At 36.4% G+C, this 22,085-nt stretch overlaps 1 protein-coding gene across 1 annotated transcript in view; it reads left to right on the top strand.

The window, feature by feature from the left end:
• Positions 1-22,085, top strand: part of CTDP1 (CTD phosphatase 1) — a 99,301-nt gene that overhangs the window by 64,832 nt on the left and 12,384 nt on the right. Inside the window, exon 12 of the mRNA XM_014877703.2 lies at positions 3,513-3,691. Coding sequence (XP_014733189.2) covers positions 3,513-3,691 — 179 coding nt within the window. The remainder of the gene's footprint in view (positions 1-3,512; positions 3,692-22,085) is intronic.

Below are 22,085 nucleotides of genomic sequence, written 5' to 3'. Positions count from 1 at the left end.
CTATTGAAACCTTTTGACACATTCAGATGGCAGACTATTGGTTTTTGCAAGTTCTTCCTAAAATAAAATGCATTCAACACAATCTCAAATAAATGCTCTGGACACACAGGTTTTATGCTGAAATGGAGTTGGGTTTTAACTGTACTTACTGTCAATACCAATTACTTGCATTGCTTACAATGAACAGTCGTTTTTGTGGCAGTAGAAATATACCTGAAGAACTCCTTGTAAATAATTGGTGTTTTTTTTCTGTTTCTCCCTTAACTTACACAATCGGAGCAAAAATCTTTTTGGAAAGACTGGTGGGGAGGGGCAGAAATGTGTGTATCTTCTGTGCAGTACTGGAGCACAAAATTTCCTGGTGTTTATCCAACCTATTCTTTTTGTAGAATTTTTTCTGTAATTCCAGTAAGTGGGTGTTTCAGATGATTGTACCTCTTTTAAGAGATCTCTTAAGCAGTTGCAAATGTTGTCCTACTGGCTGTGGAATGTAGCTTCTCAGTCTGTTACAACTTGAATCCTAAAGTACTTGCTAGTTGAAAAACAAGAATTAGAGTTTATTCACAGCTCCTTTTTTTGTTTTCAAATATGCAGTTTGCATTACTGTGTATGTAGTTTTTACTTCCAAGAATGTATCATCAGCTCTCTGTCATATCCCAAAGCTGTATCAAAACATTACTTGTAACTTAACTTTAGGAAAAACTGAAGTTGCTCATAGCAGTTTATTTTTTTGGTGTTTTTCTTGGGGTCTTGATTCATTTTGAATGTGTAAGCTTCTAGAGTAAAATCACTTTCAGCTGATCTGGTTAGTTTGTTACTATGGAAGGCTTTGACTTTCCTTTTAGCAAAGCTTTAGGTACTTTTCAGCTCTTAATTGGAGAATGAGACACATTTTGTCTTTATACTTTGCATGAGTGTATGCTCTGCTCCTCCTAAATGAGAAATAAAACAGCTTTGTCACATGAGGACTTCCATTGGCTTTTATAATTGAGTGTTTGAAAGAGTTGTCAGGCTTTTGATTCTCTTGCTGAATTGAACAACTTCGTCATTTTCAAGGGATGAATCATTTTTCTTTTTCAATGTTAATTACTGTTGCTGGTTTATAAAAGTCTATTTCAAAGGTAGCTGCTGTGGGTTAAAGCAGTAAGCAGCCCTTCACTGTATCTTTTCAGTAAGATTTGGTATGAGCTGGCATTTTCTTCTAAAGTGTTATATGTTCCATTTATATTAATCATATTAAATCCAATCACATAAATTGAAGCCGTAGTTGATACTTGGTACATCTGTATCTGTCATGTTCCGAGTCAGATTAAAAGTTTCCTTTGCTCTTTGAACTTTTAGTTATTCAAAGGTAGTGATAGGTATACATAGATCATTGGTGCTTAAATATTAATGAAGTTTTTTTGCCTATTAACTTGATCAAGTGTCATGGGCTGAAATCTCACTGCCTCAATGAAAATATGGTTTGTTTTCCATTTCTTTTGAGAATTGCGGAAGATGAAGATGCAACTTACATTTTTCAGCACATTTGCAATTTAGCCAATAATTAAGCAGGAATCCATATTTCAGGTGCCTTTCTAGTTAGAGACTTGTAGGGATCATCCCACATAGTTTTCATATGCAATGATTTTCCAAATTTGATATATTTCTGTGATTTACACATGCATTTTATATGGCCTTTCAGAGAAATGGCATAAAGATATGTACAACTAATTCTAGTAATTCTAATATTAAGTGGCATTTCAGACTTGAAACAAATAATGTTAGCATTGTACAGGATGAAAGATAAACAGACATGGCAATAACTAGACTACTAGTCTACCACAACTGTTCACACGAAGTGAACAGCCTAACTTTAACATATTTGGAGTGAGAACAGAATTTTAAATATAAGTCTTTCTGGAAAAGTATTGCTTTTGGAATGAAGAACTGTATTTTTAAATGTTAGAGACTTGCAGGAAAGGAGTTGTTAGAGCTGTGGATCTGTGCTATTAATTACTGGCCATGTCAGCTACCTGGAGTGTCTTCTACCTAAGCTATACGTGCAGGGTCTTCCTGCCATCCCATCCCAAACTGTAATACTTAAAACACTTGAGACTTTCACTGCCTTCTGTACATACAGAAAAAAAATCCCCATCCTGTGTACTTCACATTCTTCTCTTTGGTTCACTGATCCCTTATCTCTAGCAGTGCTTTCTGTCTCCCTGACCCTTAATTGCATTCTATGATTCCTATTTGCCATGTGTATGACAACTTCTGCTCCCAGGAAAAACATTTTTGGTCTAATGTGATTTGATTAGACACAGCCATTCCTACAGTTTCTACCTGAAACTGCCATCTGGATTTAGATGCACTGAACTGGTTTGCAGTTCTATTTAATGAGCTAAAGAAATTAAAGGTCCATTTATGAATGACCAGAAATAAGTCACTTTCTTACAGCTTTCTTTTAGCTTTTGGGATTATTCATGTAAAAGCAGCAGATAAACAGCATAAAACCTTTTAGTCCATTTTCATATGCAGATATTTTTCTTCTTGATAAAGCAGATGTGGATTAGTGAGAGCAAAGACTAGCAGTGAAGAATATTTTAATTTATGTGGAGATAAGCTGCTTCTAGGAAAAATTCTTAAATATCAATAGAGAAATGCTCACACATGGCTTATTTGCATGTCTTCTAACATTCACAAAAATTGAGAGACTGGGGGATCTTCACCTATGTTTTCTTATGTTTTCATCTCTTTCTGAAGGTTGAATGCTAACTCAAAGATAATACAACCTTTTGAAGCTCATTAGGGTGGCTCATGAGTAAGATTTGCTTTTAATGATGTTTTTAGCAGATCCAGACCTGTCACATCAAATTCATAGATTTTTAGAGGACTATCAAATTCTGTAACTTTTCAAAAGTAAAGGAAAAACAATTATTTAACAAAATATCTAAGACTTTTGATAGATTTTGATTGTCCTTATTTGTTAGCACAGTCAGACAGTTGGGTTAAAATGAGGTTTGTACATTGTTTCATTCATACTGTATTATTTAGAAATAGACTTCTTTACAGTTATATATGTATCAAGGAATACCTGTAAATATAAGAATTCTTGCTAGAGATTTTAATATGCCTTGCCCAAGTGATTCTATATGCTATAATAATATAAAATGTGTCTAGTAGAAAGTATGCATCAGTATTTTGCAATAGTATAAATTAGCTATCCCTTTAATTTCAAAAGACAACACTCTTTTATGATAGTTTCTTGTGTGACTATCATGTATGTGAGTATATGTATATGTATCTTAAGGTAAGCATGGAATAAATATACTTTATTTGAATAAAATATTGCTAGAGTTGTTACAGAGGCTGTGTTGAAGACATTGGTGTTTAATTTAAATTTTGACAGAGAAGGCCAAGGAAACTTGAAGCATATTCTTAATGATTATTGAAGAGTGATCCAATAATTATGAAAGATTAATACAGAGTAGTCTGCTAGAAGATAAACTGACTCCTTCACTCTTTGGCAGGTGGATGACATCTTAGGAGAAGGCAGTGACGAAAGTGATACTGAAAAAAAAAAGACAGAAGAGGAAGATGAAAAACCTCAGACAAGTGCAACAGAGTCTCTAGGGAGGAAGGCAGATCAGAGACCTGGATCATCATCGTCATCATCAAGTGAAAGAAGTTTAACAGGCAGTTTACCCAGGTATGAATTTTTCAAATGTAAGAAGTGTTAATCATGTTATATTGTGTTTGTGCTATTCAGCATGCTTTCTTACTAGCTGGTGTTTGCAATCTGATGTTAAATTGTATGTAGGCAACTTTTTCTTTCAAGTATGTGAAGTTGTCATGCTTACCTCTGCAATGTTTGGGGATTTATTTATGGAAGTGGTCCTAGTAAATGTCTTACTGAGAACCAGATTATCACCTATTCAGAAAGAATTGAAGGCAACTGAATGCACTTTTAAAGTTGTCTCAATCCTGTGTCAGATATAGAACCGTGTCCTCTGCAGTGTCACTTTAAGTAAAATAAAGCATGGTTTGGAAAGCTATGCTTTTGTCGTCCTGAATTTTTGAGATTTGTTTTATGTTGGTCATTTATAACAATAAGGTTGTTGGGATGCTTTTCAGCTTAGAAAGAAATTTAAACTTGGCAGTCTCTTCTTCAAAATTGATTTTAGTGTCCCAGCACTGACTGTTGGATAATGACTATGAACCAAGTTTCTAGTATAGTAGAACTTAATAAACTAAGTGTCTATGTTATAATATAATGAATGGTAATGAATGGTTCTCAATTTGCAGCCTGTTAATAGTTTTTAAGCTTAACAATTTAGAGCAAGCAATATAAGATTTTAATTTAGAATTGCAGGGGTCATCATCCTGCACTTCAGGATATATAAGTACTTGATAAAATATAAGTAGTAGGTCTTAAGCAACTGACTTACATTATTTTAACTTCTCTGAGCTTTGTTCTAGCACACAAAGACAGTATGAGAGAAACTGCAAAAACTGCCACAGATTTTGATATATAAATGTTTATGGAGAGATTTTGATTGGGGTAATAATGTGTGTGTGGTTTATTGGAGAAAGAGCTACAGGGGAAGCTTGCATGGCCTTTTAGTTTATCATGGTTATTTCTAATCATTTAACTTCTTCAGAAAAAAGTCTGAAATTAATGAGAATTCTAATTGTCTCAAATAGAGAGTTGAAAAATTTTCTCCTAAGTGAACCTTGGAAGAGGAAAGGCAAGCACATTATGAATGTTTTAGAATATTGCTTGAAGCAGCAAGGCATGGTGGTGGCATGTGACTGTTAAGTCATCCTAATACTGTGACGTTTCATTGTGTGGAAGACATACCAGTTTGTGGAAACCAAAATGAAGAAAGAGTCACATTTAGGAATATTGCTAAATACTATTCCCCAAGTATGGTGTAAAAAGATAGAGCAAGTGCATTTGTAAGTAAGTTTTATCCTATTAACAGGAAGATTTTTAAGTAAGCTTGGCAGTACTTCTTCACTCAGAAGCTATATAGACACAGTAGTGTTCTTGCTGGGATGAAGTCTTTGAGCAGCTTCTTAAGTAACTTTTCTATTTTTGGCTTCTCCACTTCTTAAGAGTTTCCTTGTCAGTTTGCTAAATTTCATTCAGGATTGAACTTGAATGGTGTGCTGGAAAACATACTCACAAAGTGCTAGTTCAGATGCTGACCCAGTGTCTACTAGGCAGGAAATTCTGCTTGATAGGAAAGGAGCCTGTCATTCCAATTACATTTTAAGTTTGAAGCTTTAAATTGATGTTTTCATGTTCAGTCAGTGTTGTATGTGCTAAAGAAATACTGTATAAGAGGGGTAATGTAAAAACAGTCTCTGAAAAACAGAAGATGAACAAGAAGCAATCCAGATGTGATCCAGTACTCCTATAATCTGCTCCTATAATCAGCTCGTTCCTATTAGAGGTGAGGCCTACAGAGACTGTTTCTGCTGCTCCTCAACACCTTTCCAGGAGTTACTGACACTAGACTCATAGCTCTTACACAAAAATCTAGCACTTACATTTAATGTTAGTCTTCAGTCTTGAAACTTACAGAATACCTTGATCATTTCTCTGATTGGTGCCACTTCTGAAATTCTGAAGCATGGGAGAAAAAAATAATCTTTGAGAAAAATGATAGTTCCTACTGGAGGGCAAATGCAGCCTTTCTCCTATATCCATTAATCCATAATCAAGGAGAATTAAGCTCAGGGCCTCAGAAATCCCTCAACTATCTTTTCTGTGCCCATTTACTAGAATTTTAAAAGGAACAGTGATACTTTGATTCCTAAGTGTTTTCTTTCAAATATAATAATACTTCCTTACAACAGCCATTCTTCTAGAAGACAGAAATTACAGTTTTCCTTTGTTTCTTAGTGACAGAAAAGACTGCTGCAAACTCCAGTGCAAAATTTTGTTAGTGACATCTTTTATCCCAATTGTCACTGTAACTTTATTCCAGTTCCCAGTCTTGAGACACTCTACTTCGAGAATCTCGGGACCTAAGTTTTTTACAGCTCAGTGCTTCCCAAGCTGTCAGACTCAGATTTGTTATAGTCTGAGATATTTTTCAAAAACAATTTCCGTGACAAACCATTCAAAACATATTAAGGAGCTATCTGGTATGTGGTCAAAGTCTTCTTGAAAGTACCCTGAATAGACAGCAGCACATATCAAATATGGCTGACAAAATAATTGCAGAAATTCAACCATTTTGCCATTTAAGAATAATGGTTCCTCTGTTTTCTTACCCGAGGAACTCTTTGTGTTGTTTCAATAGTAAAGTTGTAATGTTATTACACTGAACAGTCTTACAAAATTCCTTTCTAGATGATGTGAGTATGCTGTTGATTTGATTTTTACAGTATAGAAGAGCTGAAGATCTAAATATAGAAATATTGGTGATTTAAAGTCATCATTTCCTGCCTCGTGGATCATTTGTTTCATTAGCATAGCTCACTTAATCATCAAGCAATCTGTCTGTTAAAGAGCTTCTGTGTAAGGTCACCCTAGAAAAAATATATTGTGTGAAGTTAATTTTAAGAACTAAATCTTTCATTATCTCTTTTCCTTTAGAATAGATTTTATTTAAGGGGACACTCAGTAACACTTCTAACTGCAAAAGGAAATGGAATAAAAATTTCCGTATGTGGTCAGTGCTTGGATGCTCAGGAAAACATCCAGAGTGTACAAATCCTAAAGTAAACAATTGCTTGTGTTTGCAGGTGATTGGAAAATGTTGTTTGTCTGAAGAAAGTTCAGATTCATTTTGCTCTCATTGATAAAGCTTCTCCCACATAATCTGAATTCTGTGATGTGTGCTTATTCTAAACTACTTACCTTTCTGGAGCCATTAGAGTTTTGCCATGTGTAATAGTGAGGTCCTTTCGAAAATCTCTTGTTCAGACTCCCTCAGTAAGAGCCAGAGTTCATTATTGGAATTGGCCAGAACTAGAGGATCAGTTCATTTCTAAAACTGCACTGTGGTTTTGGCCGTGGGCCTGCCGTGTCAGTGGCCATGGGATTACAGAGGAATGTGTCTCATTTTAAAGGCTGTTCCCTCAAAGCTTATTCCATCTATCTTCGTGTTGCAGTGGCAGCACTTCGGTTAAGCGTTGGTGAATGAGGTTGAATCTTGCAGCTTGTTCAGGGGGCTTAAGATCTCTGCATAGAATTAAGATTGCTGGAAAACTACAGGAAGCAAATTGCGGCCCTTTTATTGATTTTGGCAATGAGATAATGAATCCCAAATCAATCGAAGTATGTTTGATAGGAGCAGCAGCTCATTGTTGTTCCTTGATGAAATTTGGTAGGTAAATGCTGTTTTCCTACTTGAGTGCATTTAATGCATTTTAATGAGTGTCTCACTCTATTTTAAAGAGATCCAATATGTCTCCTTAACAAAGCAGGAAACCCACTCAGCCTTTAAAGAGAATGTATAATCATTGAGTAGGGAAAAAACCAGACCTAAACTCTGCAAAATTAGAGATCCTTGACAGGCAGCCACCTCCTCTCCCAGTTGTGGGAAAGGCTGATTTGCTTCAAGAATTTGCAGTGAGAGGTGGCATTTGTCAGTTTGAAGGTGCTTCCCTGGAAATTTTTTTCTTAAGGTGAGGCAAGTTAAGGAAGCTCAACATGGATGATGTGATGGCTCCAGTTTTATAGATTATTGCACTTTAAAAGATTCAAATTGTTTGAGTCTGTTTCAGAGAGAACAGCCCAAATTTGTCTTCCAAGACTAATTTCCTGTAAGTTCAGTCTAATTCAACCTTCTAAGTTAAACATCTGGGAGAAGAAAGCATCCTTCATGTAATAAGACAATGTGATGAATATTTTTTTACATAACCAAATTCTGACCGATTTTTTGCAAGGTTGTAAGTACTTTTTTCTTGGGTTTAAAACTTAATTTGTATGGGTAATACAACACCTGGATTGGCCAGCATGTTCCAAGTACAGTACTCTTGCAATGCATTTAAATGGCTATTCAGAGGGGTTTTGAGGCATTAAGAGCTGTAACTATTACCAACTTCATTTTTTCCAAAACTATTGATTGCATTCAACCTCCAAAGCAGAAAATTTTCTTTATTCCTTCTGGTTCATTTTTTTCCTTGGCATACTAATTGTTCTTATAGTTACTGCAAGCTTGAGAGTGTGTTTAAATGACTGAATTTCCTTACATTTCTAACAGTTTGGAAGTAAACAGACTCTTTGATGTAGTCCACATAAGCAATTAAAAAATTACTGCAGTTTCAGTGAGGTTTTTTTTTCCAGAAGCAATGGTGAAACACTCCAGACTGAAATCCAGGATCAGCCTCTAAAGAGAAGTGCTTCTGTTGGCAGCACATCTTGCTGTTTTCACATGAGCCGGCTGTTCTGCAAAATTTTAATGTCATTCCTATTTGGAAGTGATTTTGATGAGGACTCTAAAATGGAAGAGGATTCTGTGCATGCAAAGCATAATTTGCTTCTGTACTTATATATTAAAAATAAGTTTTCATATGGGAATGTTTTTATTTGAAAGATCTCTTGTTACCCAAAATTTCCACATCAGAAAATTAATCCTGAGGTAATAAGAGCTTTTTGAAGCCATTTTAATTAACTTTTTTTTTCTCCAAAGTGGTTTTTTTTTCTCAAGTATGTGTAATCCCAAGTACTCTACCCTCTGCTACACTGAATCAACAACTTAATTTCAGTTTGCCAGCTAGAAGATTGTAGATTCAAGTTCTAGAGGATTGAATAAATGGAAACAAATGCTGGACCTCAGTTGATAGTTTATGTATCAAGGATGTGCCTTTTTCAGGCCCTCTTGAAAATTGTCCAAATTGTCCTGTAGACCAGGAGACCTTCAGCTGTAGTCTTTTATCTGATAGGGTTAGGATCTGATTGGTGACCATCTTCAAAGCTTATTAGAGTTGTTTAGGTAACTGAGGTGCATCCATCCCCATTTAACCACAATCTTTAGGTTATTAAGACATTGGTTCTTTGACAGTTGGTACTTCTGTTTTTGGTGTTCTGTTTAGGTTGATTCTCAGCTTTTAGTTTTTGTCTCACATATTTGTGGTAAAATTGACATTTCCTAATTTGTATTTCTGAACCAGTCATTCTATCCCCTCCTCTTCTCGGAGAAAAAGTAGTTTACAGAGATAAGTAGTTTTGCTGACTTGAACTTTCTGCATCTGTTAAGTTAAATCCCACCCTTTGGTCCTTGTCTTTGTTAGTTACAAAGCACAAAAGATGGTTTTAAGAGCAAGCTGTGCCAAGGATGTTTGTACTTGAAAAGTGCAATTACAGACCATGATTTTTTTCATTTGAGGAGGTTTTTTTCACAAAAAGTAGATTTGATTGAAATGAAATAGTGTCTAAGCTCTTGAGTGATTCCTTCCCTATAGCAATCTTTTTCATAAATCTTCAGTAAATATTGGGGAGTTTATTCTGAGTGTCTTTACTCATTGATCTATGGAGCTTAGATGAAACCTGAAAATTAAAGGATTTTTAAACCAGAAAAGTTCAGCAGTATTAGAATATAATTGCAGTATCTAGAGAAGTCACTGACAAACTCAACTGTTCCAATATCATATTGGATACATTAGTGGAGAATTTAAAAATGCAGTAGGAGGAATTGGGAAATGTTACTGGAAATGTTACTATTCAAACTGTATCTACATGCCAACGTGTTTTTGTTTATCACCCCAGTTATTCTCTTTAGATCCCTTTTTTTTTAAATATGCCAATCATATCATTTGTCTGTAAACACACTTCTAAAAAAAGTAATTCTTATACTATGGCCTCACAAATACTGTATATAATGAGTAGTGTTGCATTTGCAAGTGAAGTAACATAATTTGCTAAGACAGTCTTTCTTTTGAAGGAGTATTTAAAGGCTTTTACAATGGAGAACACAAGCATTCTGATGGCTATGACAGTGCAAGTCCTGTAACAGTGCCAGTAGAAGACAGAGATTTTTCTTTTCACTAATGAGATTAAGCATCATTGGGTTTTCTTATAAAATGCTGAGTTAGTCTGTAATTAATTTAAAACTGTTACAGAATATAGGTTTTAAGCTCTCTGATAAGAGAAACTGCTTGCTTTTTTTTTTTTTTTTTTCTTCTTGTTAAAGCAAGATGGGGGATCCAACATGACTTCTGTCCTGAGGAAGCCGTCACCTGTAGCCAGTGCTCATCTGTGTGTTTTCTTAGAGCAAAGCGCAGGGCAAAGAGTTGGGTTTTTTCCACCGTGTGAAACAATTTTTTAGGAGAAAAACTACTTTTTATGTCTGCAGCAGCCAGAAGACAAACAGTATGAGGGATCTCTTAACTCCTTAGGTGCCTTCCAGCTGGTCGGACATATTCAGCCTTTAGCTATTTTTAGAGTATTGTTCACTTCTGTTTAAAATCTGCTTTTGTTCTGGAGGGTTTGTCTTCTCTGAGCAGAAAGGAGTACAAGGAACACACAGATTGGGTCAAAGTCACAAGGGATTCTCTCTTTAGGTCTACATTTCAGGTCATTTAAGGTTTTAACTATGTTCCGTTCTGTTTCAAAGCTATTTCACTGATTGTCTTTCCTTAACATTTCAAGGAATCTTTTTGAATTTAAGATTGGATCGGCTGGCTCTTTTATACACAAGATTTGAAATAATGGTATTTACAAAATGGCAGTAATATTCTACTTGTTTACTGTGTCTGAACTGGCTAATATGTCTTTGTTGGATGCATTGCAGGAGTTTGCTCTCTTGCATGTTCTTGGAAGCTTCTTAAATAGCTTTTTACAAAGGATTTAGAATTTCATTGCCATGAAAGGATTATACCAAATTTGCTCTGCTTTGTTCTGTGTAATCTTCCTAGGAAGTCTTTACTTAATGGAAAGGTCTCTGTAGGTTTTTCTGTGCTAAAAATGGGATTTTCAAGTTTTTTTTTCTCGCTATTAAATGTAGTTAAGTCTGCATTCTGCTATAATGAATGCCCTATAAAACTAGAGCTTGTGATTTTTCCTTCCTCTCCAAAGCTTTGAGGTGTATCTGTTGCATGTTAAGCCTGGAAGACTAACTTTAAATAATACCAAAATAATTGGGTTGAAAAATGCACGCATGAGAGTTATTTCATGGTTTTGTGTCAGGAGAAGGTGAAGATGTAGGGGGATGTTCTACACCCTCGTAAATCCACAGTAGGGTAGAAAGGTGCTGGAAGTTACTGATAGGTAGGTGTGCTACCCTATTTTATTTGATAGTAAAGAGGAGAAAAATGTCTGACATGCCTAGCTAAATTAATAGTTTAGGGAAATATTACATTTCTATTTAAAAACAAAGAAAAAATAATTAATGTCTATAAATAAAAGAATATCTGGGAGATCTGTTGCAAGAGGGAGTGCTGTTAGAAAGGGAGGTTGGCACTGCTTTTTGGAAAAATTGAATGGAATTCTCAAATACAAGTAAAAAAACCTCAGAGTTGGTGAAAAATATTTTTCTTCATTTATGATATTCTGCTCTATCTCATAGAGTGAACTGTTCCCATGTGGGATTTTTGAGATAAAAATCTGTATCAATTTGTTAGGTTTTTCAAGAGAAATTATCTTTTCATTGATATCTTAAACTTCCACACTGGTCTGTGTGTCCTTCACTTCTAGATTTTGTGTTTAGTTTTTTTCTGCTGCTGTGGTAGAGAAGCTTTTTATTTTATTCTTAATTTAAATGTATTAAGCTATATGATCTCATATAGAAAAGTTTATGTGGACAGTCTAAAAGCTTATAAACCATCAAGTATGATTTGAACTACTCTAGCTGTTCAGGAAACAATTAGCAAAAGCACAAAATAAATGGGTATATTATTTATTTCAGATTTCCTCAGAGGTAAATCAGAGGGGAAACTATAGGACATTTCGTGGCAAATGTTTGAAAGCAGTTGTGAGAAATGAAGGAGTTTGTGTATACAAAGTAAGGACTCAGCCAAGAAGCAAATGGTAGTGAGGGTGCCCTTGGAGCTTGTATAACTCCATTAGTGTTTTAGCCCAGGTGAGGAGTGTGCCTTTGAAGCAATGCTTTGGTGTGGCTCCCAGAGGGATCTCAGGGATCATCATTTCCTTTAGGTCAGTGTGTGCTGGGGTTTCACTCCCAAGAGCTTGCTGTGGGCCAGCCACTAATGCACCTTCAATCCACAGAATGAACTGAGAGCTCAGATTAAAGCCTGTTTCTGCCTTAATCAACTGTAAGGCCCACATGCATGAACGGTAAATGTATTGTCTCGGTGCATGCAGTGTCAATAGGACAAAAGTTAAAAAGTCACTGGAATTACTCTCTTTAAACTTTTATACAATTGCAGAGTTGGATTCCTTTTTTTATCTCTTTTGATATTCGTATATCTAGACAGTGAACACAATTTTGCAGTAATTTCTTGATCAATTAAATGTTGGGACATCACAATATGCTATTTTAAAATTTCAAGTGGTTAAATTACTTAAATTATAAGCATGACACTGATAAATTGTAGAAACAGCTGTATAAGCAAATGAATGCATGGCTCAGTTTCTTTATGAAAGCACTTAAGTAGATGAGTCATTCATATCTTCAAGCTTGTTAATGATTTTAATGGCCTAAAGTTTCAAGCTGTTACCGAAAATACACCTACTACAGCTTCGGTTAAGTTGAAGACTAAATTGCAGTTGTGTTTCCGGCTGCTGATTAGTCTTGTTGGTAAACAGTGTGCATCCAGTTGTCAAGAAAACTAAGAAAAGTACTTGAGAAAAGGAATCTGAATATTCAGTATGTAAGAGAAAGATGTCATTGCAGTTTGCCTCCAGTTTTTTTCAAACAAGTCTTCTTTGCAATTTTGCAGTTAGCTTTAGTCCTATAATGTTATCTGTAACACTCTACAGTCATCCAGTTACACTGAAAGATAGCAATTTATATTGGAAAGCTTTCTCTTGGCTGCATATATAAATTGCATTTGCAACCTTCAAGTCTTAGAAATGAAAAGCTGCAATAATTGAATGTCCTTTCCTCTGCTTAGGCTGCTTACCTAGGAAAGCAAGCAGCCCAACAGCTTAATTATCTGTAATGTGTACAGACATTTTCTTACACACTCAGGGAAGAGCCCAAAAGGCAATTTGTACCATCTTCAGCTTTTGATACATGAGCTGCTGCTGCATTGAGAAAATCAGAAAATTGTATGTGATTCATGTATTCACTCTGTTCTCAGTAGTCTTAGTCATGAATTACCATAATCTCAGTGTTTTCAATGTTTTCAATGTTCATGTGGCATGTTTTTGCTTGAAATTGTGTTTAACCACGTACAGAAATGTAGGCACAAAACCAGATACATTTAGATGAACTTAAGGGAATTGCAGGGAGCAAACCTCTGGGATTCTACAGAGTTTTTTTGAAGAATCCTTGAGTAGCCCCTAAGAAGTTTTTCCTTTTGCAGAATTTTGCAAGGAACCCCCTTCCCAATTCATAATGAGAAAAGATGGCACTCTGGAAACTCTTCCAGCCACAGAAAACTGTTCCTTTTTTTCTGTTTTTTCCACTGTTTTCTGGTATCATGAGTTGTCCAGGGAGAAGGAATTCAAACTTTCAGCAGATTTTCGGAGATAGATCACTTAATATCTTGTCTTTATAATGTATAGCCTGGGTTTGTTTGGCTGTGGTCCTTTTTTCTCTGAGAGCTAATGCATCAGTACGTAAAACACTGGAGGATGCAGTGATTGATTATCACCACCACAGCTGCACCTGGGAAGCAATGGATTGGGTTTGAGGCAACAGGGAATGAAAACGATGGGAAAAGTAGATCTCATTATAGCAAGTCTGCTCATCTCTGTGTTCTAGTGCTATGGTGGAGGCAGGACCAGCTTGCTGCTGAGATTTTTCTAAAAGTTTTGGACTGTATTTGGGAAAGATGGGGAGAACAGGCAAGAGTAATGGAATGCCAGATGTGTGTCCTCAAATTCTTCTGGCCCTCAGATGAATGCCCAGGTGCTCAGCACTAGAAGCAGCTCCCATAACAAAGACGAGTAATTTCATATCTCTGCAAGCTTAATCTACCGGTCTTCTGTATCAGGTTCTTCACGTGGTCATAAAGTTTCCAGTGTTTGATGACTTCTCTGGTGTTTGAGAAGTGTGAAATACTTGTGTAAGACAGGAGTTCTCAAAAGAGCTGGAGGGGCAAGGCCGTAGTGTAGCAGGTTTTACTACCACCAAGGATAAATTCTCAACAACCTCTGGATAATCTGTGCCAGTGCTTAATCACCATCACAGTGTGAAACTGTTCCCTGATGTTTAGAGGGAACTTCTGTGTTTCAGTTTGTGCCAGTTGCCTCTTGTCCTTTCACTGGACACCACTGAGAAGAACCTGGCTCCATTTTCTTTACACTATCCACACTCCACTCCTACAGCAAGAGGGTCTGAGGATCTTGAGACACAGAGCCAAAGGCCTTAGTGAAGTATCCTCTGCTTTTCCCTCATTTACCAAGCCAGTCATTCATTGTAGAAGTGTATCAGGTTGGTCAGTCAGTTTCCCCTTGATGAGCCAATGTTCAGCAGTACTGATCACCTTATCTTTCATGTAACTAGAAATGGTTTCCTGGATCAGTCATTCTTTCACTTTCCCAGGGACTGAAGTGAGGCTGACCTTCCCTCAGTCCAGCTCCTTTGAAAGGTAGGAGTGACATTTGCATTCCTCCAGTCATCAGGCACATCTCTCAACCACCATAACCTCTTAAAGACTGAGAGTGGCCTCACAATGACATTACCCAGCTCCCTTGGCACTCGTGGGTGTGTCTCATCAGGGGCCATGGAGTCAGGTATGACCCATTTGCTTAAGAGTCCTTCCTTGTGCTGATCCTCTTCCTTGCTGGAAGGTCTGGTAATGGTGATGGTCTTTCACCATCTTCTCTGGCCCCTGAAGATTTATCTTGCTGGTAAAAGAAAGACTGAGGCAAAGGAGGCACTATTACCTCAGCCTTTTCCATGTGTGTCACTGGCTTCCCTCCCCCATTTAGCCCCAGACTCACATTTTCCCATTTCTACATTTTTCTGTTTCATACTTATGGTACAAGACCTTCCTGTTGTCTTTGACAACATCAGCATCTCATGGTCATTGCAGTTAAGGCTGCCTTCAGCCTTCCCACCCCCAAGCCTCATTCATGCCTGAGATCCAGGAGAGCAGCTGTGCTCACTGGCTTCTCTGCTGCTTGGGATGGGCACTGTGCAGTGCTGTGACAGGAAGGAGTGGAGAACCATGGAGTAAATATCTGAGCAACATAACTGTGAGCTGGATACATGCTAATGGACACTGAAATGCTGGAGCTGAGCTTGTACAAATTCAGCTCCAGCACCTCCAAGCAGCACAACTTCCAGACCACCAGCTTCTTTTGAATAGCTTATAAGCCCTCCAGAGCTGAGTACAAATAGGATGTTTCCAGCATTCTATCTCTGAAGGGCTTGTTTTGAATGTGTTTTCTATTATTCTGCTGCTTGTGCACCCATCTGGGAATATTCTGTGGAATTGTAGTACATAAATCTGGGTCTTGCACGGCCCTAGCTTTTGTCAGTGGGTCTAAGTTTTGCTTGCAGTCTCTTGCAATGTGCTCTTGTTGCACCTGATAATACTCAAATAACGTGAGTTTTCTGTTGTCAGGAATAACCCATCTTATCCTGTGATACTGATCTAATCTTTGTGTATCTTGCTGGGAAGAAAGGGAGGGAAATTATCCTCCCCACAAAGTCTTGTTGCCCCTGTTTTGTACAGGTGTAAAAACTAAGGAGCATTTTTTTGTAAGGACAATTTTCTGTAAAAATATTTGATAAATAGCCTGTTACTAAAAGCTGTTCCCAATAAAATTAGCTTTCTCTAAATACTATGGACACATTGCATCAAAGTATGGAAGAAAGAAGGAGAAATGCCGTGTTTTCCTTAGTAGAAAGGCTCATCTTCCAAAAGAGCTCAGCAGCAATGACATAAACTTTTACAAGTCTTGAAAGTTTTCCTTCACTGTACCAATTAAAGCAGCTTTGAAAATTGCTGTCACCTCCTGCAGAGTTTTAGCATTGCTAAACCTTTTTATATTAAAAATAACCCTCAAACTGTTCCCATTGCCTGTGTTTATGAAGTTCATCTTCCAGTTCTTCATGGATTTAACCTCCTTCATTATTCATAAAGGAAAATATATGGGCTTTAAGGTGATGCTTTATAGCAGAAGCTTAGAGGACAGATATAAGATGAATATTAGTGTAATAGCTGTGGCATTTATATTGCCTATCCAAGGAATGTCTTTTTTTCCAGCAAAACACTTTGCAGTTCTTTTGTGTGGGGGAACCCTTCTCCATCTCATCACTTTTCAGTTTCTACGTGCCTGGATGTCTTGGGGAAAAGGCAGATCTTTCTTGTGAGAATGAGGGAGAATTTGATTTAAAGAAGGTAGAGATTTTAGGGAAACTAATAGAAAAGGTATGAAATGTCAGGGATGATACCTTGACATAAGGAACTGGATAGTTCTGGGAGATCATAGGAAAGATTACCCAGCAAAATCAAATCCTAAAGACAATAGAGATTAAAATCTGCTCTTGTAAATCAAAATTAGGTGTTCCTGATGTAAAGCACCACATATCTTGCATGGCAAAGTCATCACTGGAGTTTCTTGCTGCTGTGGTGCACCCTTTCTGTGAATGGTACAACCCTTTCAGGGATAATGGGATGATTACGTTTTCTTTTAGATATGTCTTTCAGTGGCTCCCAGTCTACAGGAAGAGAAGTTTCTGAATCACACTTTTTGAATGTCTTAAGAGTTTAGGTACAGGAGTGCCTGTCTATCAGTTACTCCTGCTGGTAGTGTTTTACAGCACTGTAATTGGCTAGACGTCCCATTATCTGAAGGCACTCCTCTAAATGAATATGCCATAGTATCTTTCTATAAATAAAAATGTGAATGAATAACTCCCATGGGCTGGCTGAGGCTTTTATATTCCCTTGAATGCTTATTCAACATCATCTCTCTTCTCTCATCACTCTCTTCAACATCATCTGTCTTCTTTTTCTCTTTAGGCTTCAGAAAGTTGTCATCTGTTTCTCTTAAATAAGAGTTCTTAAATAATCTTAAGATTTCTGAAAGGACAACTGATAAAACTCTATCTTGATTTTAAAAGGAGATTGTCAGGTCTATTACACACTTCAGATGGCTTCCTTTTAGAAATCAAAGTTCTTAGTGCATATGTGTATATTTAGGTATGTCTTGATTCTTTCCTATCTGAGGATTATAAAATACCATAAGACAGAAACTGAAACTCAGCATTTCTTGGGCAGCAGGGACAAAAAGCTGCGTTGCACTAGCAAAAAAAATCCAAATTCTGTAAGAAGAAATTTTAAGTGATTGCTGTTTTGTGTATGTGTTGAAGATAAAGCATTTTAAAAGCAATAGTTTTCATACTGGAAGTTACATATATTGATATAAAGGGATCAGCTTTTAATGATATAAATAGTCATAGCTTCTTTTTATCTTAGACAGTTATTTATAAAAATTGAAAAGGGGATGGAAATGAGCAACTGTCTCCAAAACCTAGGCATCAGTTCTGAGGGATAAGCCTGTCTGGAATGGAAAGATCTCTGCAGTTCAACCTGGACGGTTTTGCCCTGAAGACTCATCAATGAATCTTGTAGGAAAATGACTGTATATTCTTATTAAAATATATTTCATTTGCTTATCTGGAATATAGTGTTGATTATTTTTGTGTGCCTATATAATGCTTTAGAAAAATATTATTAAAATTATTAAAATCAGGAGATTTAAGAAAGATACGCTGTATGATTAAGCAAGCTTTGTGCTTGCAGCCCCATTTGGGAAGCATGCATTGCTTTAGTTTTCTTTACTCTCATTCTTGATAGTGGCATTTAAGAGCTCAAACAACAGTGTTGACAGCCCTGTAGCCTTAGGTTTCTTTAAAAATTGTATGATTCTGTGAGGGAAATTAAAGCTATAAGAAATCCTTCATAGATGCCTTACAGAATGCTTAAAAGAGATTACCTTTCCCTACTGCACACTTGTGCCTACTGAAGTATAACATCATGTTTCAGATGAAATTACCTAGGATTTATTTGACAAATGGGGAAAATGTGTGGATTTCACTAATCTTTAAAAACAAAGCAGCAAAAAGAATATTGGTCACTAGAGAGGAAACAATATGAGGAAGGACTCATCAATTCAAAGTATACTTTTATTTTTCCCCCTTAAGGCATCTCAGGTTTTTCCAACCAGTTTTCAAGGAAGAAATATAATGTTTTTAAACAAAAATTATAAGGTAATGTTGCAGATGCAAAACTACCACACATATGGAGCTAACTACTACTCATATTTGTACATTTTCTCCTTCACATAAGCATGCTCTTAATCCTGTGGAAAGCAGGAAACTTGTAAACTAGTTTTCAGAAGGATACGAACCTCAGAACTGCATAGTACTTTTTCTCTCAAATCCCCTTTTGTCTAAAAAAAAAATTTTTTTTGCAGTTACATAACGTGGATAATAGTATTTCCAGAGTGAAGGCATGGAAAAAGTACTAACCTAACTTTCTAGTACTAGAAAGTACTTTAGTATGACGAGCAGATTAAAAGGAGCTGCTTTTGCTGTCCAGAGTTTGCAGTAAGAAACTTAAACTCTGTTTTGCAAGACACTGAGGATTCCAACACGAGTGTTGTTGTAGTTAGAACTTATGGGGGAGCAACATCTTCCTCTTGTTCTTCTGGTATCAGGTACTGTTCTGTAATGAAAGTGATTCCATGAGATATAAATTATTCCAGAGCTGATCTTTGACACCTGATACTCAAACTTTCAAACTTGGAGTTGAGATTTCAACAAAGATGTGTTTGAATAGGAGTTCTTCAGTAAAGCTTCTCAGATGTGATATAATTACTTGAAATTCCAGTTTTCCAGTTACTGCACTAGGCTTACAATTCCTTTAAAAAGGGATAAGCAATTTTAATTCTTCTATATGTTTATATCTAATTCTCTTCTTGCTGTGTTCTTACGTGAAATACTTTCTTCTTTCTATTTGTCAGAAATGTATCCTGAATTTTTTCTTGACAAAATAGTTTTCCTATGTTGAAATTATTAATGTGCAAAGAAATGAGAAAGAGATTGCACTGTGCATGGGAATGTTGAGATATTCAACTGCTTCAGTCTTCATTTACTGCAAAAATCAAAATTCGAAATCACTGAAAGACTGCTGAGAAAATGCAGGTCTAACTAGGTGTGTTGCATGTTCAAAGATGCATAAAATGCATAGGGAAGCAAAGGTGTGCTGATTCAACTTCTGAAGAGGAAGGTTCTTGTTCTAAGACTCCTGACAAAAGTACGTCATTGATACACAAAGCATAAGTCTTAGATGTAAAGTTTGCTTCAGGAAAAATCACAAAAGGACATTGTTCACTTCATTGCTGCTTTTGACACGTTCTGAAATACTTGGAGTTACTGTGAAGGTCTAATATAATATCTGCTAAAGAGGAACAGGCATTTTGGAAAGCCTCAGATCATTAACTGGATAAGGAAAAAAAATCACAGGAGAGAACTGAGAGTGTGAACTTTCACACATCTACACTATTAACTGCAGCTAAAATTAACCAAAGTGCTGGTTCACATTTCGATCGTGAGGCTTCAGTGTTGGTCTTGTATTTCTCTACATTTCCTACAAGGAGCAAATGCACAGCTTGTGCATGTTTGCTCAAAGTGTCAGGCTGCTAAGTTTCCATTGCAGGCTTTTTTTTTCCTTTTTTAAAATAGAGATTCTTACTCTCATAAAGGCTTTTAGAAAGTGAACTGTACAGTCTAAAAGTTCTCAGGTCCAACCAAGCAAACCTTGGGACAGAATTAATGTGCACTGTGAGAGCCTGGGTTGATCTCAAGGCATCTTTAGGGTATATCTGGGCCTTTCCTACAGTACTAAAATGAGCAGAGTTGTAGGTATGCCTGTTATGTCCATGTCAGCTGTCCTAAGAGAGCTGGCTCTGCTCACAGCTGCAGCAGCAGAATGGAATACATGCAGTGTGCTGTTGACTTGTTGCCTGGTCAGTGGTGCTGATCTTGTCCTTGTAAATAGCAATATTATCACAAATACCTGGGATTCTTTCATAAGTCTTACAAAGCAGGTGCCATAACTGAAGTTCAGTGGGACTGAATTACTTTTGCTGTTTCTCCTAGGATGAGTCTATTTTGGAAAGAATATCTGAGCTATTTTTCTTGTACAGTGTTCCTAAACAACTTGAATAAATGGTTTCTCAGTAACATTTATATCCACAAAACTTAAGATTTTTTCACATCAGGTCTATCGAATATAAACAGCAGTTGAATTTTTCAATCTTCTTTCCTTTTTATAAGAGATTTTTTCTAAAGCCTTTCTCTATGGATATGACGTTGCTTCTTTTGTCAAGTTTCTTTAGCATTTGGTGGTATGAGTGAGGTGTTCACCACTTAAATTGTCACCTACATCTATTAAGTTTTATGTTAAGAATAATGTAAGTTGTTATAGCTCTTATTTTTTTTTTTTCATTATTCACCAAAAAGCTGAACAGTGGTGCTTTGAACTTCTGTGAGATACTTTAACATAATTCTGTGGTATCTTTATGTTTCCCTCTACAGTCTGTAAATTGCCAGAAGATATACAAACTACACAAGACTGCTTTTCACACGAAGTGGTGGGTTATAATACTTGTGTTTGTGTTAGATCACATCAGATGATAAGCTTGAAAATGCTTTGAAATATAGTGTGGTTAGAGTGAACATCTGCCTTTTAGCATCTTTTACTGTGGAAATACCTAGAAGTTGTTCAGATGCAATAATACAATATTATTCAGTCCATTTGTGTCTGTGTGTGCAGTGATTAATTGGCTTACACCGATACTCTGGTTATACCTGTTAGTTAATACAGCAATTATGCAACTGAGATCAGGAAACTAAGTGTCTTTGGAAAAATGAAAAATAGCATAAAGTTCTCTTATACTGCTTTCAGTATAAGTTTTGAAAGCTAGTTTGTCTTAGTATGTTTTTGATTAAATTCTCTGTGTACTAAGTCATGAATACCATTTATTTGTCATGAGTTTTTCTATTTCAATACCATGTAATATTTCAGTGTACCTATTTCAGTACCATTAACTGTGCAAGTCTACACGATGCTAAGTTCTAACAGTTCTAGTACTTCAGGGGAAGGATACAAAAGCAATTAAGTCCGTATGTTACAAGTATTAAGAAAGTGCTGTTAAAATATATCCTTATTTTTCTCAATTCACTTTAAGTTTCAAGTTTCACTTGTGCTTTTCAATAGAAGTGTGCTGGTATCTGTAAAATAAACTGGGGAATCTAAGTTGCCATTTTTTCTTGGGAGGAGGTTTGGAATCCTAATATAGGTCATCAAGCAGGAGAGTATTTGCCTTGTTCTCCTTGTCTCCTTAAATGTGCTAATAAATGCTAAAGTATGTACAGGAATTGCTGTTATTCTTGCATTTCTCTGTTCTAACTTTTACCGTCTATAATGATTCAATGACTCTGTCTATAACTTAAGAGTTCTGGGTGAAGTAATGTAATTGATTTCTCACTAATGCGTCAATGTATTTGAAATAGAAGTCTTTCTGCAGTCATTGCCTTTTATCACTGCAGAGCCATTAACTAATAGCTTCCATCCTGGGACAATGGAGTGACTAGAGCCTGAGGGAAAATAATTTTCAGTAATATATCTGCAGAAGCACCAGTCTACAAGAGCTGGATTTTTGTAGAAGCAGACTTTAGAAAATCATTTGTTACAATCATTTTGGGAAGAGTAAGGGCTGAAAAATTATGAGAGGTATTCACATAATCAGAGAGAAAGAACAGAGAGAAGAGATGTGCTTTCTATCAGAGGATTCTTGTTTAACTGTGAGGCCAGCTGAAGAAGTACAAAGCAATGAAAAACAACACTTCAGCTTGGAGAAGAGGCCATATGTGGCAGGGATGATTCTGGCACCCTTCCAGAACCCCAAACCTAGGCTTAAGCAGTAATCAAGACAAGTGAGAAGAAACTAGGTCAACGTGTTTGTCTTTTCATCTAGCTCTGTTTTTCTTGTGCTT

Source organism: Sturnus vulgaris, chromosome 1 (genome assembly GCF_052056855.1).
Source record: "Sturnus vulgaris isolate bStuVul1 chromosome 1, bStuVul1.hap1, whole genome shotgun sequence".
In the NCBI taxonomy this organism is placed as follows: domain Eukaryota; kingdom Metazoa; phylum Chordata; class Aves; order Passeriformes; family Sturnidae; genus Sturnus; species Sturnus vulgaris.
This window is presented reverse-complemented; position numbering and strand designations above follow the sequence as displayed.